The sequence below is a fragment of the Chiloscyllium plagiosum genome, chromosome 15, assembly GCF_004010195.1.
Source record: "Chiloscyllium plagiosum isolate BGI_BamShark_2017 chromosome 15, ASM401019v2, whole genome shotgun sequence".
In the NCBI taxonomy this organism is placed as follows: Eukaryota; Metazoa; Chordata; class Chondrichthyes; order Orectolobiformes; family Hemiscylliidae; genus Chiloscyllium; species Chiloscyllium plagiosum.
In genome coordinates this window covers 45,503,541-45,522,788 of record NC_057724.1, presented here as the reverse complement: position 1 = coordinate 45,522,788, position 19,248 = coordinate 45,503,541, and the positions used below count along the sequence as shown (strand labels likewise).

Genomic DNA, 19,248 nt, shown 5'->3' with positions numbered 1-19,248 from the left:
CCTAATTGAAAGCTATGGTATTCCTAAGCTAATGAGCATTTTTTGTTTTTTTAACAACAATTTATCCTTTTCATGAAATGTAGGTGTTGTTAGATCAAGTCCATAACCCATCCCTAACTGCTCTTGAAAAGTAGATGTGTTGGCAGAATTTCAAAGACTTTTCATTACTTGCTGCGATCTTCTGGCTACTACAGAGAGGATGCTGTCTGCTTTAAACCTGACTGAGTAGGGTTTCTTCTTTTGGCACATGCAGCAAAATGGATGCAGTTTTGAAGTATTTTATTTTCTCTTGGGATTTTGCTCAATTTCGTTTGTGTATTTCTAAGAACAATATCTACCATGAGCCAGGGAAATTTGCAAAGGTAAAAATGTAGACTTTTAGCAAAGAAAAATTTCAAATATGTACAAATGTATTTGAGTGGCAAGTCGATACAGTTAAGGTAATCTATTGAGTTGGATCTATCCCAAAATAGAATCTGCCTTTGAGTAATACTATTTTATTGGAGTTTTTTTAAAATTTGGAAAACCATTTCCAATAGGGCAGCACAATAGCTCGGTGTTTAGCCCTGTTGCCTTTCATCGCTAGGGACCTGAGTTTGATTCTCACCTCCGGTGACTGTGCAAACTCCACACAGACACACTCCTTGTATCTGGGTGGGTTTCCTCAGGGTGCCCTAGTTTCCTCTCTGTCACAAAGAAATGCAGATTAGGTGGATTGGTCATGCTGAATTGCCCATTGTGTCCAGGAATGTGCAGGCTAGGTGGATCAGCTATTGGAAATGCAAGTTACAGGGTTAGGCTAGGGGATGAGTCTGGGTGGGATGCTGTTCGGAGAGTCAGTGTGGACTCGGTGGGCTGAATGGCTTGCTTCACTACTATGGGCATTGTGATTACCTGATTATATTGGGGTACTTGGGATGGCAGTAATTTCTTAGTAATTTAACCTTTTGAATGTGATCTTACAAAAAAAATCCTATCGAGTCTTTTGAACTGAAAAGCAATACCTCTTAATCGTAGGTTTCTTGAAAATGAGCACAATTGACTCCCAATCCAGGTTAATTTTGTCAGTTAATGGTCGTAGTTCTCTGGGTGGGGCTTGCTTTTAAAACAATGTTTATTTGAGTGGCACTGATTGGAATATATATGTTTGTCAGTTTTTGGCTGAATTAGATTTTGATTTGGTTGCACTGGCTTTTTAAAACCTATCAAGTCATTGTGAAACTAATGCTACACTTGCAGCAATGAGTACCTATACCTTCAAAAGCGATGTACTGTGGTAACTGCAAACCTGTAATAAAAGCAAAAAGCTGAAAATGCTCAGTTGTTGGGTAGTGTACAATTGTATCCATGGTTTTGTTTTCAAGAATGTGGAGCTGCGTTCACCAGCAAACTGGAAGGAATGTTTCGAGACATGGAGCTCTCAAAAGATATTATGATCCAGTTTAAACAGGTATCACGTTATTTTAAATGGATCAAGCAGTAAATGTGTAATTTTAACATTTTTTATTAATCTTTACTAACAATATATTGTATTTTGTTGCCTTAAAGGCCTAGTGCAGGAGATTCTATTATTAAATTATTAATTAGTCTCTTTCAATTTATTCAAGGCCCAAATGTGATGTTACTTCAGCTACTGTTTCATGCAGTATTAAGCATTCTCTCTTTACTTCAACTCAACTTTTCTCTTTTCTCTCCATGATTGATATATATATGAAGGTTTATGATTATTTTTAATGTTACAAAAATCTTTTAATTTCAAATTTAATTTTGTTCACAAACTTCACTGTGGTGCAATATAAGCAGTTATAAAGGTCTGTAGAATACTTGGCAATGTAAAGAGAGACATTGAATGCGCAAATAGGGCAGTTTTATTTCACCTTGCAAATCTCTGTGCACGGCACTTCAGGAAGGATGTCAAAGCATTGGAAAAGATAACAGGATGATACCAGTGATAACGGACTTGAGTTAGATGGTGAGGTTGGCAGAGCTGGAATTGCACTCCATACAGCAGGGAAGACTAAGGGAGCACTAAACATGTATTAGAAATTCTAAGAGCTTTTAATAGAGTAAGTAGAGGAAAAGATAATTCCTTTGCCAAGTGAATCAATAAAAAGACATCATAGATTTAAAAATCATTGGCAAAGAACTGGAAGGGAAATCCCTTCTCCCATTTTTTTCTTCCTTACAATCATAACTAACACCGAGCAAGTCAAATTAAGTTTCTGTTTTAGTAGGCAGTGTATAATTGGGGGTTTTGTTGCTTACCAAAATGGTACTGTACTTTTTTATTTGTGTCTCTTACAAATTAAAACTGCCTTCATGCTGGGCCTTTCTTTTTTCACCATGCTCCATTAATATTGTATTTCAGGAGAAATCCTCCAGTTGAAAAGTTCCACTCACCTGCCATATTGATTTTAACATTCATTGTTTCCACCTCTGTTGAACATAAATCCTCTTAAGATACCATATATTTCAAGGGAAAGCAAAAATGTGTTTATTTCCAGTAGCAATCTTGTAATTCTGTTTATAGTACAATCACAAGTATAATCATGACCACCAGATGAAGTGACAGTGTTAACACTAGATTAATATACTGATGCCAGTACTTTAAAAGGTGGATTGTCCTGGAGCCAAGAAATATACAAAAAAAGGCTATTGCATAATTTCTGTGAATCTCTCAATTGATTGACATTACAATTCAGGGTGTTGTTACCTCACATTTGGAACATCAGTATAGCCAATGTGAGGAGGACTCAAGTGAAAAGAAAATTCAGTCTCGTCCCCATCATCTGGCAGTAAGAAACTGCATTTTTGAAAATGAGATCAGTTCTCATATCTTTGAAGTTAACTTTGTATACTTATGCATTTGATTAAACTGCCAGATTTCTCAGTACGCTGTTTGTACAAAGGCAAGGTGAATGTTCCTCCCTTCCCTGCATTGTTTTGGTTATATTCAAGTAAGCACCTAGTTTGAAAGGATCCTTTTGTTCGCAGAATTCTCATGGCACTGTTTTAAAAGGTGGAAACATTGACTACTTGATCAACTGCAATTTGCATTTATTTGGAGTTTTCAGTAGAAAAATCCCACAGTATTTCACAGTACCATAATCAGTGCATACTTGACATCAAATTACACAATCTATCAAAAGGACATGAGTGTCCTAAGGAGGAAGAAGAGATGAAAAGTTGAAAAGAGGGAATTTTCAGTGCTTTGAGGCTTGATATTTGAAGGCAGGACCACAATTGAAGAGATGTTAGAGATTCATAGGAGTCCAGAATTGGCAGAATGCAGACTACTTCGATGTTCACAGGGTTGATGGATGCAATAGAGATGGGAATAGAGATACTAAACTTGGTTATTTGCATTCGGTATCTCAAAAGACTTGGTTGAATATTTAGACTTTATCAGTCTTTTTAAGACATCTTCTTACTTTTTCACAGTACATGCAGAATCAAAATATACCTGGCAACCTTGAGTTAACTGTAAATATCCTCACAATGGGCTACTGGCCAACTTATGTACCTATGGAAGTTCATTTACCCCTGGAGGTGAGTGTTATATTATCAGTGTAAGGTAATGTCGGCAATAAAATTCTGATCAAATCATAAACCTTGGAATTATCCTTTGCATGAGTCTTTTTTGCTGCAGTTAATTGGTTGAATGTATATTTGTATTTACAAGTTAAGTACTTTTCAATCCTGTTTGCTGATGAAAGTTGCAATATTCCAGTTCCAGGGAGAATAGTTCTATGTTCCCATGCACTTTTCTCCTCCTGCAGCTGCCCCAGAAAAATACAAATAACTGCCTCAAGCAGTTGCCTTTTGAAAATAGTGGTTACAGATCTTTAATATCTGTACTATCTTGTGTACTTTGTTGGTGGTATATGACTTTTGTACAACTGAAGAAATGCTTTTTAATGCAAGATTTTCTTTTAACCAGTGAATGGGGCAGGTAGGAGGAAGAGAGAAGAGAATTCACTGTCCACCTGTGGAGTCTTTTTGACTATTCTGTAAGATTGTAAGAGTTTGATCATGTTTAAATAATTTTAATGTGCTAAATTTATCTCTGATAAAAATGAGAGATTGCTCTGAAAAAATGAGGCTTGATATAAAAGTTGAAGAAATGACAGTTTTAATTGCAGATATTTTTGAAGACTAGTCCGTCTCAAATTGCTGAGAATCTGGGTGTGTGGTGGGGGGGTTGGGGGAGGGAGTAGGAGGTGGAACAAGGTGGGCGCAAAAAAAGAGCTAATGACATGTTAGGCATGAAGGGTTGAAGTTGGGTGGAGTTTTGCTGCAACTGGATAAAGCTCGAGTTGGATCACATTTGCAGTAATTTGTACATTCAAAGTATTGCAACAAAGATGCATTTGTCTTTAAGCAGAGCAGTGTAGATTCAGCAGAACTTTAACAGGGCTGCAAGTAGTAAAATATGAGTTGAGATTGCTAATCAGTTGAAACAACAATCCATTACGTTGTCCAAATGACTGTTTTTTGAGTTAATAAGTAATTGGAAAATATTTGGCATTGATGGAAGAGCTAAATCTTAGCCTGTTCACATCTGATGTCTGCATGCACATTCCTTCCAACAGGTCTAACATATTAGCACACTTGAGAACACTGGCTAGAATTTCCCTCTGAGGAATTGACAGCATCTCAAATGATCCATAATTAAGAGAAGCTAGGTTCACGCAAACCAAAAGTCAAATCTGATACCATTAGGTTTGAATAATCTAGTTTATCCTTTAACACATTTTATGGATATTCAAGAATGATTGACTGAAATGAAAAACTACTTAATTTGAGTGATACAAAACAGCAATGTATTGATGTTAAAATGTGGATTTGCTTACTTGTCCTACACTTAGATGGTGAAACATCTGACTGGAGCACTTGTGACCATGGCGAAGTCCTTGGGCTGCATTCATATACTCCCAAAAGCTGACTAAGTAGCTTTAAGCCACTTGATACATAGCTAGAAGAACACAACTAGCTTGAAAAGGATGATTTTAACAATAATTTTACTTTTTTTTTGTTTAGATGGTAAAACTTCAGGAGATTTTCAAGACATTTTATCTTGGTAAGCACAGTGGTAGAAAGTTGCAGTGGCAATCAACTTTGGGTCATTGTGTATTGAAAGCAGAATTTAAAGAGGTGAGTTTTTAAAGGATTGGACTGCTGTAAAAGAAAATTAAAAAATGAAGTTGTTATTCAACTAGTTAAAACAGAAATCATTAAAAGCGGAAGAAGCGTTTGGTAAATGAAACTAAGCTCAATGTTCAGTGTTGTGCTCAGTGTACACTATCTTTTGTACTTTAATTTGTTGATGGTGTATGACTTTTGTACAACTGAAGAAATGCTTTTTAGTTCAAGATTTTCTTTTAACCAGTGAATGGGGCAGGTAGGCAGAAGAGAGAAGAGAATTCAGTGTCCACCTGTGGAGTCTTTATGATTATACTATAACATTGAAAGAGTTTGATAATGTTTAAATCACTTTAATGTGCTAAATTTATTTCTCAAAAAAAATGAGAGATTCTCATAGAATCCTACAGCATGGGAGCACACCCTTTGGTCCAACCATTCCATGCCGAACATGATCCCAAACTAAACTAGGCCCACCTTCCTGCTTCTGGCCCATGTTCCTCCAGACCTTTCCTGTTCATGTTTTTATTCAAATGTCTTTTAAATGTTATAATTGTACATATATCCATCACTTTCTCAGGAAGTTCATTTCACACTTGAACCACCCTGTGTGTGAAAATATTTGCCTCATGTCTTTTTTCTTCTCTGACCTTAAAATTGTGCCCTCCAGCCGAGGAAACAGGCAATACTATTAACTCTGTCTATACATGTCACTATTTGATAAACTTCTATCAGATCATCTGTCAACCTCCTATGACCCAGTGAAATAAAACCCAGCCTATCCAGCCTTTCTTTATAACTCAAACCTTCCACATCCAGCATCACACTGGTAACTCTCTTCTGAACCCCCTCCAGCTTGATAATATCCCTTCTAAAACTGGGCAACTAGAGTTGTACACACAGATTTAAGCCACACTCTCAGATTTAGTTACTTAATTTATGCTGACCCTTCACTTGAGTCTTTGGCTTTTTAGTTGTTTTTGAAAGATCAGAAGGCATTACTTGAGGAAGAAGGGTGTCCTCCCAGTGCCGTGGCTGATGTTTATCTAACCTTTTTTGAGCACAGCCAACAAAGCTCAACTGGTCGTCTAGCTCATTGCTGTATGAGGCCTTGCTGGGTACAACCTGGCTACTGCCTTATCAACATAGGCAGCTTGATTCCAGAAGTAATTCACTTGATGCCTCAAAGACGTGAAATATGTCCCACAAAAGTAAGTTCGTTCACATCTGCAAAGATTTAAACAATAACTTTCTCCAGCTATTTGAATCCAGTTCATGATAATTGAACAAAGGTGTTCTGTTCGTTTTCACCAGGAGTCCTCAATAGAATATATTTATCCAATCCTAACCCAGTTCCTTGTGAACAAATGCTCCAGTGTAAAACTGTGCTTCAGGATGGCTGGCATGGAAGCTTGATACTTGTCCTACAGGTGCAGTGGAAAGGAATCTTAGAGTTTAATTGTACTGTCAGTGAAAAGCAAAATAGTTTTGTTTAGTTAATTTAATACATGACAGGTTTTCTAAGATTTAAATTCTGTATCCTCATTTTGTGCAAAGACTTTGAAGAATATGTTTTGTAGAATATTCAAATTTGCAGCTTCTAGTTGTTAGTACTTAATATGCAATAATAACAATCTGACAGATTTGAGATGCATTTGTAGCTGTTTCCACAAATTTCTTTTATATTTGTTTTCTCCTTTGTCCCTGCTAGTGTTAAAATACAGCATTATCAAACATCTTTTCCACTACATGAGTTGCAATCTGACAAAATCTCCAGCCATCCCAGCTAAATGTTCAAACATTATGTTGATGGGGAATCTGAACACACAGATTAAGAATCCAGAGACCATGGATAGAGGACAGGGCTCCAGTTAGTTGGGTGACCACCAAAGCTTGTGTATAATTGATAAAATTTTATAACTTTTTAATGTTTTTTACCCTGGCTGTTGAGGAAAACAGGGTTTTGGATTAGTGGTGCTGGAAGAGCACAGCAGTTCAGGCAGCATCCGAGGAGCGGCAAAATCGACATTTCGGGCAAAAGCCCTTCAGGAATAAAGGCAGAGAGCCTGAAGCATGGAGAGATAAGCTAGAGGAGGGTGGGGGTTGGGAGAAAGTAGCATGAAGTACAATAGGTGAGTGGGGGAGGGGAAGAAGGTGATAAGCGAGGAGGGTGGAGTGGATAGGTAGAAAAGAAGATAGGCAGGTAGGACGTCATGGGGACAGTGCTGAGCTGGAAGTTTGGAACTAGGGTGAGGTGGGGGAAGGGGAAATGAGGAAACTGTTGAAGTCCACATTGATGCCCTGGGGTTGAAGTGTTCCGAGGCGGAAGATGAGGCATTCTTCCTCCAGGCGTCTGATGGTGAGGGAGCGGCGGTGAAGGAGGCCCAGGACCTCCATGTCCTCGGCAGAGTGGAAGGGGGAGTTGAAATGTTGGGCCACAGGGCAGTGTGTTTGATTGGTGCTGAGGAAAATAATATGTTTTTCCAGTTTAAACAGCAGAGGCTGACCTCATCAATGGTCTGGTCTCCTACGTTAAGATTGGCCTCAATTCATCTGAATTTGGACAATAAATTATAATCCATGGTCTTCATTCTTGACCACTGTCTAGTGACTTGTTCTGGAAATGCACAAGTGGTCGCATTCGCGAGGACAGGTTGCGTCAGGCATTGAAACTTTCTGACCTATGCTGGGCTTACATGTAGTCACTGGCTACAATCCTGAAAAGTTGTTATAGCAAAATGAACCAATGTTGTCAGACACATTATGTTGTCAGACACATTTTTTGCAGGAGGGATTTTTTAGACTATGTAACATTTTCCTCATTTCTCCTTACTTGCCAAAAATACAACTTTTGCAATGCATTCATGTCTAATACAGAGCTTTCTAAAGTAAACTCCCAGGCGGCAATGGCTGCTGCAGACCTGCCCCCCACTCCACTTGGTGACATTGTTTACATTTTCAAATTATCATTGTTCACAATGTAAATGAGACTCATTGATATTTCATTTTAAAGTGCTCATAGCAGCTTAAATTCCCAAGTTTTCTATTCCAAATTGCATGCTGTTACCTTAAGACAATTCAGTTTTAATTCAGGTTAATTGTTGGAATATTTTGATTAAAAAAACATTTTTTTAAAAAGTAGTATTTGCTTTTATGACAGGGTAAGAAAGAGCTTCAAGTGTCGCTTTTCCAAACTCTGGTATTGCTCATGTTTAATGAAGGGGAAGAATTCAGTTTGGAAGAAATTAAAACTGCTACTGGAATAGGTTTGTGTTCTTTTGTTTGTGGATGGGAACTTAAATTGACTATAAAATGTTCCTGATAAATGAGGCCCTGCTGTACATAACAGTAATATATATCTGGTTGAGATATTCCTTTTTGAACAGTGGGTGAAACGTTAAAGAGAAACACCAGGTAAGCAAGTTTCAGAAATTTATATTCAGTTATATTCAAATTTATTAACTGTACTCTAAACTGAAACAAAAAGTAAATGCTTAAATGTAGGACTAATGTATCTGCACTGCATGTGATTATCTCAAGTGAAAGACATATTGAATTGAGACTATTTGTTAGATGATCTCAGCTGAGACAGTTAATTGAGTCAACAGCAATAACCTGCACAGACCCAGATGAATCAATCTCTCTGCAAGTTCAGTTCTGCCATGTTTTTTTAAAAAAAGCTATTCATTCATGGATTTGGGTGTCGTTGATTAGGCCAGCATTCATCACCCATCCTTGATTGCAAAATTGCAGTTAAGAGTCAGGCACATTGTAAGTCTGGAGTCACACGTAAGCCAGAGAGGATAAAGTAAACTGTTTCCTTCCCTAATGGATATTAGTGAACCAGATACGTTTCTCAGACAATTGAGGATGGTCAGTGTGGTCATCATTAGATTCTTCATTGCATACTTTTGTTGAATTCAAATTTGACTGTCTCCCAGGTCAGGATTCGATCCTGGATCGTTGGAATATTACTTCAGTCAATAGACAATAGGTGCAGGAGTAGACCTTCTGTCCTTCGAGCCAGCACCACCATTCATTACGATCAAGGCTGATCATCCTCAATCGGTATCCTGTTCCTGCCTTATCCCCATAACCCTTGATTCCACATCTGGATTAATAGTCTAGTGATATTACTACGAGGTCATTGCCTTCCTGAGAACATTACCTGGGTGTCTGGATTAATAGAATGATGATATCACTAGGGCATAGCCTAGACCATTACCTCCGTTTTACTACTTGTGCTATCAATCTAGTGAACCTCTACTGCATTTCCACTATGGAAAGTATATCATTTGTTAGGGTGGAAAGATTGCAACTACACAAAACATCCTGTAAGGGGACATTCTGGAGTGTTTCGCAGTCAAATCATTCAACTTTTGCGCAACAAAGTAATTTGAAGCAGTCAAAAGAGAAAGTAACAAACATGAGGCTCAGTGGTTCGCACTGCTGCCTCACAGCGCCAGGGACCTGGGTTCGATCCTCGCCTCAGGCAACTGTGTGTGTGGCATTTGCACATTCTCCCCATGCCTGCATGGGTTTCCTCATGGGTACTCTGGTTTCCTCTCACAGTCCAAAGATGTGCAGATTAGGTGAACTCGACATGCTAAATTGCCCACAGTGTTCAAGGATGTGTAGGTTAAGTGCTTTAGTCAGGTGTAAATGTCAACTAATGGGAATTGGGTTTGGGTGGGGTAGTCTTCAGAGGGTCGGTGTGGACTTGTTAGGCCAAAGTGCCTGTTTCCACATTGTAGGGATTCTATGATATCTGTGACGATGATAATACTCCAGATGTGGTCACACCAAGGCCCTGTATAACTGCAGTAAGACATCTGGCTTCGAAACTCAAATCCTCTTGCGGCTAAGGCCATTTGCCGCCTTGATTGTTTGCTGCACCTGCCTGTCTCCTTTCTGGTGTACAAGAATACCCAGATCCTTTTGTACATCAACAGTCCCCAGTGTATCACCATTAAAATAATACTCTGCCTTTGTTTTTCACATCGGTATGTAACTTCATTTTAGTCATGTTGTACTATATCTGCCATGTGTTTGTCTACTCACTCAACTTGTCTAAATCACCTTGAAGCCTCCTTGCATCCACCTTTCAACTCTCAATCCCACCCAGTTTTGTGTTGTCAACAAACTTGGAAATGTTGTATTTGGTTTCCTCATCTAATATAAATGATAGATCATTTATATAAATAATAAATAATTGGGCCCAAGTACTGATTTTTGCAGTACTACACTATTCACTGTCTGCCACTTGAAAAAAGACCAATTTATTTCCACTTTCTGTTACCTGTCTGTCAACCAGTTCTTGATCTATGCCAATATATTACTTGCATCTCATTTGCTTTAATTCTGCCCATTGCTTATGTGGGGCTATTATCAAAAGCCTACAAAAAAATCCAAATATACCACCATTATTCGTTGTTTCTTTAGCTGTTCTTCTCGTTACATCCTCCATAAACGATAGTAGATTTAAGGGTAACTTGCCTTTTATAAACCTTGAGAAACTAGGGTTTGTTTAGTTCTTTCCAAATGTTGTTTTTTCACATCTTTTATTATGGCCTCCAGCATTTTCACACTACTGATGTTAGGTTCTAATACTCTGCTTTCTCATCGTCCCTTTTTAAATATCGGGACTGCTTTTGCCACCCTCCAATCTGTACGAACTGCTCCAGCATGTGTACAAGTTTGGAAGAATACCACCAATACATCCATTATTTCCAGGGACACTTTCTTTTGTATTCTGGGAAGATCAATCAGGTTTATTTTTACTTGTTACCAGTGAATTTTGCAAGATGGCATGAGACTGCATACATTAACATCATATGTGATTAGAATTAGGGTTATGAAACCCCTTTGACAAGCCTGCTTACATTTGCTCTCTGGGCCTCAGTGTAAGAATAACCATTTAGGCAAAATACTGGAGGGTGTCTGTGATATTGTGTCCAAGTAAACGTTGGCACTTTGAAGGTGAGGGGGATAAAATATCTCTCAAATATTTGTTAAAACAAATTAATAATTACTGACATCTCTTCTACCAGAGGATGGAGAGTTGCGAAGGACATTGCAGTCTTTGGCATGTGGCAAAGCACGTGTACTGACCAAAACTCCAAAAAGCAAAGATGTGGAAGACTATGACAAATTTACCTGTAACGATGATTTCAAACATAAGCTGTTCAGGATCAAGATTAATCAGATCCAGATGAAAGAAACGGTATGTAAGACCTCTTATACCTCAAGGATTATTTGTGTTGTCAGTTATAATCCATGCAGTGCTGCACTTTGTAATGTTTTGTGAAGTTTTGCGGTGTTCAATGTAAGTGTTGCTGGAGTATGGAATACTTTTTGGGGGACTAATACTAAGAGTGCTGTGGGCACCTGATGATTAGGTGTTTATTATTAATGGGAAATAATAGGAGCAGGTGGGACTTGAACCTGGGCCTCCTGGCTCAAAGGTAGGGACACTACCACTGCTCCACAACAATCCCTAGTTTATCAGGATAGTTCCCCATGCCCAAGTATTTTCAGCAGCTTCACAAATGACCTTCCTTCCCTCATGACATCAGAAGTGCACTGATTACATTCTTCCAGCCTCAATCATACATATTGTCGCTTTGGTCCCACTGCTCTACTCGTCACAGCTTAAAATTTCAAAAGAACTTGTCTCTGTTCCAAGCTGACTACTTAAATATTTCATTTATGTCAAGTTTTAAACAATGTTTATCATCCAAATATTGATTGGAACAAGCAGATTGTGGGCTTATCAAAACAAAGCCTATTTTATGAAGATGAACTATATGGTTAACAATTACATTCAGTAATGTAGAAATACAATTGCTTACCCCTCAAAATATCCCCACAGTGTATGCATGCATACACTTCTCAAGAAATGGAAAAAAGTTACTTTTTTTTTCAGGTGGGGTTAATTGTAGAGGTCGGTGCGCCAAACTACTATTGCACCCCTCCCACCCTTGTCTGTGGATTTGATGGTGAGGTTGGGGTTGGAGCGGAGGGAGTGGAGACCTGCACGTTGTGAGGGTGAGAGGTTGGAGTAGCTGAGGTAGGGTGGACAGGTTGAGGCGGTCAGTGTCACGGCAGCAGTTAGAAATTAAGAGATTGAGGGCGGGTAACAGGCCAGGATGGGGTGTGATGGAGGCGAGAGAAGGGTGGGCGTGAGTCTTAATTGAAAATGTGGGCCCGGGGGCGGAGGCAATGGAGGAAATGTTCAAGTTCGTGACGTGTGTCGAACTCATTAATCTAGGAGCGTAGAGGGATGAAGGTGAGGCCTTTGCTGAGGACTAAACATTTGTCCTCAGTGGGGTGTAGAAATTCCCCCTAACCCCACCTCCCTCCAATTTATTTCTCAGCTACCCTCCCCCTGCCCACAAGCATCATTATTGACATTTCCCCCTCGCCGCCCCCCCCCCGCGCCCACCCCCCCTTCCCATTTATCACTCAGCCCCTGGACCCACAAGCATCATTCCTGATGAAGAGCTTATGCTTGAAATGTCAATTCTCTCGCTCCTTGATGCTACCTGACCTGCTGTGCTCTTCCAGCACCACACACACTACTCTTTTTTTCAGCAGAGATTAGCTATCTGAACAAATAAAATCTGGCCGATGGGTTATTCTTAAATGCAAAAGGATGAAGTGCAGGATGCTCCAGAGTTTATTCCAGCTATGTTCAGGCATGTGTGATCAAGTTATCAATCCTATACAGTTATTTCTGATACTTGCAGGCATAACTTGCTCAAGAAATATAATCTTGAGGTGTTACTTTAGTCACTCTTACAAAATAATTTTCTTTTCCATACATGATAAAAATCAACTGAGCAGTTTTTCTTTAGCAAGTTTTTCTCCAACTCAGCTTGTTCTTAGCAGGTATCCCTCTAACTGAAACCAATAAATATCTCTCCAAGCTAGTTACTGTTCAAAACAGCCCTGGGAGGGATTTACTGCAAAGCACACAGTCATGAGATTTGTAAGATGCCTTGTTTGGAAAGCAATTATCTATTGTCTGCAATGAACTATCAGTTACCTCTTTCAAAGAAACTATTTGAGGAGTTTCTACAAAACTTGAAGTCCATTTCTCACAATCATTCAAAAATTGAAGTTATCCGAGCAATTTCAAACGTAAAGCGTCAGTAACCTCCACACAATGTTCAGCTCCATGTATAACTCTTTAGATATTGAATCTGTCAGTGTCTAAATGCAGCCTGATGCTATTCAGGACAAAATGGCCTGATTGATTGCCACTCCATTCCCCACTTCAACATTCACTCCCATTTCCATTGAAGATGCATCATGACCATTGTTGTGTCACCTGTTCAAGATGAGCTGCAGTAACTCAACCTAGATTCCTTTGACAGCACCTTTCACCTCATGACTTCTCTATAGAGGAGGATGAGATGGCAGATGTCTGGGGTATGACCAGTGGTGTGTTCTCTCCAGGTGACACACCATTCCATCCTGACTTGGAAGTATATTGCTGTGTAAAAATGCTGAAACTCCTGAATAGGATTGTGGGTGTACCTATACCCCATGAACTGCAGCAATTCAAGAGAGCAGCTCACAAGCACATTTTCCAAGACAACTAGTGATGGGCTATAAATGCTAGCAAAGTCAATGATGCTCTACTCCCAAGAATGAATGTTTTCAAAAAATCAGTTAACAACCTGTGGCTGAGATTAATACTTGCAATTTGAGGTACAAGCACTTAATCCATTTTATGATCCAGTCTAAATTGAGGAACATGTTCACTTATTGAACATTTAATTGAATGAAATCATTGGCTTTAGTGTTTCCAATATTTAATTCATTGTTTTCTATCTTTGTTACTGACTGGTATCTGAGGCTGAACCAAACCATATTCTCTCTTTCATCTAACCACACATTCCTTCATCTGTCAAGACTTCCTATGTCAGCTCTGTGCTTTACTGTGAATGGTTGTATGTGGATGTGAAGTGCTATTGTTTAGGTTAGTCATTTAACATCTTTTAAAATGCCATGCTATTTCAACTTGATTCAATTGTATTTAAATAATTAAATTTGAGGTTAGTATTATTAACATGCTTTCATTCCAGTTGAATTATCACCAATGTAACATTTGTCATTTTTGATAGGTTGAAGAACAGGCCAGCACTACTGAAAGAGTGTTCCAGGACAGGCAGTATCAAATAGATGCTGCTATTGTCCGAATCATGAAAATGAGAAAGACTTTGAGCCACAATCTTCTTGTATCTGAAGTGTATAATCAGCTGAAATTTCCAGTCAAGGTATGGGTTACTGTTATTATCTAGGTCAGCAAAGACAGTCATGTGAGAGATGTAATAACATGCAATTTAAAGGGAATCATTTTATTATAACTCCACACAGACGCAGAAATCGTACAAGTGTAGTCATATCTTGAAGAAATACTAAGGTATTACTGATAAAATACAAATTTTCTGCAAGCTTTCGGACTTACACTCATCAGGACAATTTCCAGGAAATGCAAAAATATTATCGCATTCATAACGTCAAAAAATCACATGCCAACAGGTTATAGTCCCCGTGTCTGCGTGGGTTTCCTCCGGGTGCTCCGGTTTCCTCCCACAGTCCAAAGATGTGCATGGTCAGGTGAATTGGCCATACTAAATTGCCCGTAGTGTTAGGTAAGGGGTAAATGTAGGGGTATGGGGTGGGTTTCGCTTCGGCGGGTCGGTGTGGACTTGTTGGGCCGAAGGGCCTGTTTCCACACTGTAATCTAATCTAAATCTAGTCCAACAGGTTTATCTGAAATCTGAAGCTTTCAGAGCAACGTTCCTTTGTCAGATGAAAAAGGAGCGTTGCTTCGAAAGCTTATGATTTCAAATAAACCTGTTAGACTATAACCTGATGTCATGTGATTTTTGACCTTGTCCACCCCAGTCCAACACCAGCACCTCCACGTCATGCATTCATTATGATCGACAGTTAACTGCCCAGCTTTATTCACATTGTAAACCTTGCAGATAGAATTCTGATCGAAGTCATTGCTCTGAGAAATGAGCCAGACAGTGGTTGTTGCCTGTGTTGATGAATTGAGACTACTGGTGTATATGCATAATTTATCTGCAGAGAACAAAGTAATTTGCAGTAACATATAGCTTTCAATATATACAAGTGCACCTCCTCCAAACCCAGCTGATAATCCTAAACTGACTGTCAACTGATTCTTCACACACTGAAGATTATTTACCAGATGTTCTCTAATTGTGGCATCACATTTAATGCTGAGTCATTTTGAGTTTTGCAAGCTGATTTCATATGGTCAGTACCTTGCTTGGTGTGCACAGCTGAAGGGATTATGCTGTTTGACACTATCTGTCAGGTCTTTGGAACGTATAACCTACATATCTAACATCACACTAGATCTGAAATTCATATACCAAAATACTCATTTGAAGGATGGACCAAATGTCTTTTTAGCTTGATGGCAGTATCCTGTTAGTGGTGAATATCACTTGTGTTATTGCTTTATGATAGGAGCATGAAATAGTTACCTTTGCCTGTTGCTGAAACTTTTGAGATACCCTTTCAGGCCAATCTGAGGTGGACTGGACACTGGATCCAAAACTGTGGCATATCACGCACAATCTTGAATGGGCCTACATGTAATTGTTTGAGAGAGTTGCATACTTGTCTGTTAAACTATCAAGTCTTTCCAGTTGAAAACCCAATGTTTCAAAACAAATCAGAAATTACGGCTCTACTTGGAAGATCATAACTTGAATATTGCTTAAAACTGATGTGTTGCCAAAGCTTTGCATATTTTACTTTGCAGGACAAATGCAGAGATATCACTTTTTTGCTTGTAAATTTAGGAGTTTTTTTTGACATGGCAATTCTAGGCCAATCAGAATCAACTTGGCAAACAGTCAGCACCTGTAATACTGGGTATTTTCATTGTTTGAAATTCACCATTGTTGCATTTGTCCTGATGTGTGCAACCCAAATGTTTCAGCAACATGTCTATCTCTCCAGAAGTAGTTAATTACTTACTTTGTTTCAACCACACGTCCCTTGTGTGGGATTTTCTGGCAAAGCCAGCATTGTTAACCTACACCTGATTATCACTGCGGAAAGTATATCTAATGCAGGTATAGCCAAAGTGTTGTTGAGAAGGCAGTTCATGCACCGTGATCCCAAGACAATGAAGGAATGGCAATATAGTTCCACATTTGGATGGTGTGTGGCTTTGAGGAGCATTGGCAGGTGATGGCATTCTCCTGTATCTGCTGCCTATGTCCTTATGGGCCGTAAAAGGTTTCAGAAGCGCTGGTGATGGGGCCTTGATGAGTTGTTGATGTGCACCTTGGATATCCGATGAGACTAGATTCCCTACAGTGTGGAAACAGGCCCTTCAGCCCAACAAGTCCACACCGACCCTCCGAAGTATAACCCACCCAGACCCATTTCCCTCTGATAATGCATCTAATACTGGACAACTTAGCATGGCCAATTCACCTGACCTGCACATCTTTGGACTGTGGGAGGAAACCTGAGCGCTTGGAGAAAACCCACGCAGACACTGGGAGAATGTGCAGACTCCACACAGGCAGTTGCCAGAGGCTGGAATCAAACCCGATTATTTTCTATCATGTAAATAATTATTTAATTTCCTTTCTTTCAGCCTGCTGATCTAAAGAAAAGAATAGAGTCATTAATTGACAGGGACTACATGGAAAGAGACAAAGAAAATACCAACCAATACAACTACGTGGCATAGAACTTCGGATGAAGAAAAGCTTCATAAAGCACTTCTAATCTCGGATGGTCAATGGCTTAACGCTACAGTGTTGATCCCAGTGAATGAGTTTTTTTAGTTCGTATTGCCTAGAAATATATGAAAAATGGCATTACTGAAATAACTGGGAGAGAACTTCTCTGAAGGAAAACGTGGCCATCCAGAGAGTACTTCGTGAATCTCTGCTAATGCTGTTGGACTTCCACATATTTGAGGTAGCAGTGGACACCAAAAGCAAATACAACTCCTTCCCCAACTTTCAAATTAACTTTTGGTAATTGTGAAGAACAGATGCAATGCGAAACTGCACCTCATCAGTTTTATCTTGATTAGCCACGTCATTGTTGAATCATTTTGAGTTGCTTCCATGTTATTTCTTTTGGAGGAAGAGCTTGTTTTATTTTCTCATTTTCTTGTAAAAGCACGAGTCTTCAAACTTCTTGACATCAATAGACATCCATCTATGTTGTTCACACTTGAAACTCTGCATTGAGAGAAGACTAATCGCTCACCACTTCTGGAAGTTTTATTTTAACATTGATTTTAGAATTTCAAGGAGTAAATGGTATCAATCCTTAGTTAAGAACATTATCTATACATGTTTTATTTTACAAATGTGGATTTTGTTCTGTTTTTTTTTTTTGCCAGCGTTTTTTGACAACTAAAGGAGGTGCCAAAAGTGGAACGTGGGTAATAAAATATTGTGTGTAATGCAGTGATGTCTGTTTTGTATTTTGACCCTGCTGGAAAATTTTGAAGCATTTGCCATGTTGTATTTACCATTTATCACAGCAGTAATAGTTAACCACTGAGAATGCAATGACGTTTGGAGACTGGCGGCAGTTTCATCAGGATGTTGATCCTGAGGAAAATACAAATTGTATTTTTATTTCAAACTTCATTGTCAGCTCACGTGTATAAACTTTTGATTACTTACTGCATTATTAAATCATTTCAGTTCGGGGGAGCAAGATTTAAAAGTGAGAAGAACTTGTTAACGTGTCAGCCAGGCTGCTCTGTTCTTTTAAGAATGTGAAACTTAAAACAATTAGCGCACAATAGGAACCCTTTGTAATTACAAGCTGGCAACAGAGGTGCACAAAGACTACTGTGTCTTTTCCAAATGAATTTGTTATATATGTACATATTTGTCCCTTCATAAAGTGGAAGCGGTCCATATTCAAGGTTTTTGTGTTCAATAAATATTGAATAACTAGTCCCTGTGTAATAAGCTTTATAATTAATCTCCCTTTCTCTTCCCCTGTTTCCAGGGATTAGGGGGAGTTTGTTCCTTTTTGTCCATATATTTACACTGACTTTTTAACCTAAAACTTTAGACTTTGGAACTGGAGAAAAAAAAGCCAGGATTTTTTATTTAAATTTCTGGTGGGAAATGTATGTGTTGGATGGGAATAGGATTTGGTTTGGTTCTGATGCTCCTTTTGTTTGTGTAGTCTGTCAATACCATCTGTCTGGATTATGTCCCAGAGGGTTACATGATGCATCAGACTACTCAGATGGTATTAATGCTGTCTGTGGAGTTGGGAAGAACAAAATCAGTAGCTTAATCAGCCTTGGCTTAAGCCGTCACATCACTCTTGCAGTTGATAAATTAGCTTCTGACAATTTATTAAGTTCTGTGTTTACTTATTGTACTAGATTACATATTTTGACTATTAGTAAAACTCTGAAGAGCAATAAGACTTATAATATTGATTATATCAACTTAAAGGGAGGAACGTGTAACTTTAATTTTTTTTTAATAGTTTGCTTGTCTCTAAGGTGAGGTGGTGACTCTAAAGATGTAAGGTGCAACCAACTGAATGACTTTTAGGACCTCAGAAATTTGTGTTCTAATATGAATTCTTAGTTTATTCAGAATAAGACGTCAGAGCAGAAGTAGGCTATTTGGCCCATTGAAATTACTGTTATTCATGGAGGACATGGCTTATCAGCACCTTCAATTCCATTTCTTGCCTTTTCCTTATATTACTTACTAATTAAAAATCTCTCTCAGCCTTTAATATATTGGATGACGCAATCTCTGCAGTAAAGAATTCCACAGATTCACTGAAAGAAGAAATTCCTCTTCATCTGTCTTGTCAATGTGCAATCCCTTATTCCTCTGGTCCTAGACTCTCCCACAAGGGGAAACAAGCTTTCCCTTGTACCCTGTCAAGTCCCCAAAGAATCTTTTATGTTTTAGTCAGGTCAGCTCGGATTCTCCTTAATTCCAATGAATACAGGTGCAACCTACTCAACTGTTCCTCATAAGACAGAGATTCCCCCCACCCCCCCAAAAAAAAACCAGGCATCAACCTCGTGAACTT

General features: G+C 38.8%; 1 protein-coding gene across 2 annotated transcripts in view; it reads left to right on the top strand.

Annotated features, from left to right (window-relative positions):
• cul4b (cullin 4B) overlaps positions 1 to 18,134 on the top strand; it is an 85,365-nt gene extending 67,231 nt beyond the window's left edge. For both annotated transcript variants that reach the window (XM_043704821.1, XM_043704822.1), the window contains exons 14-20: positions 1,365 to 1,450; positions 3,442 to 3,549; positions 5,041 to 5,154; positions 8,303 to 8,408; positions 11,193 to 11,365; positions 14,274 to 14,426; positions 16,805 to 18,134. In XM_043704821.1, the coding sequence (XP_043560756.1) occupies positions 1,365 to 1,450; positions 3,442 to 3,549; positions 5,041 to 5,154; positions 8,303 to 8,408; positions 11,193 to 11,365; positions 14,274 to 14,426; positions 16,805 to 16,900 (836 nt within the window). In that variant the 3' untranslated portion in view covers positions 16,901 to 18,134. The remainder of the gene's footprint in view (positions 1 to 1,364; positions 1,451 to 3,441; positions 3,550 to 5,040; positions 5,155 to 8,302; positions 8,409 to 11,192; positions 11,366 to 14,273; positions 14,427 to 16,804) is intronic.
• Positions 18,135 to 19,248: the final 1,114 nt, after the last annotated feature.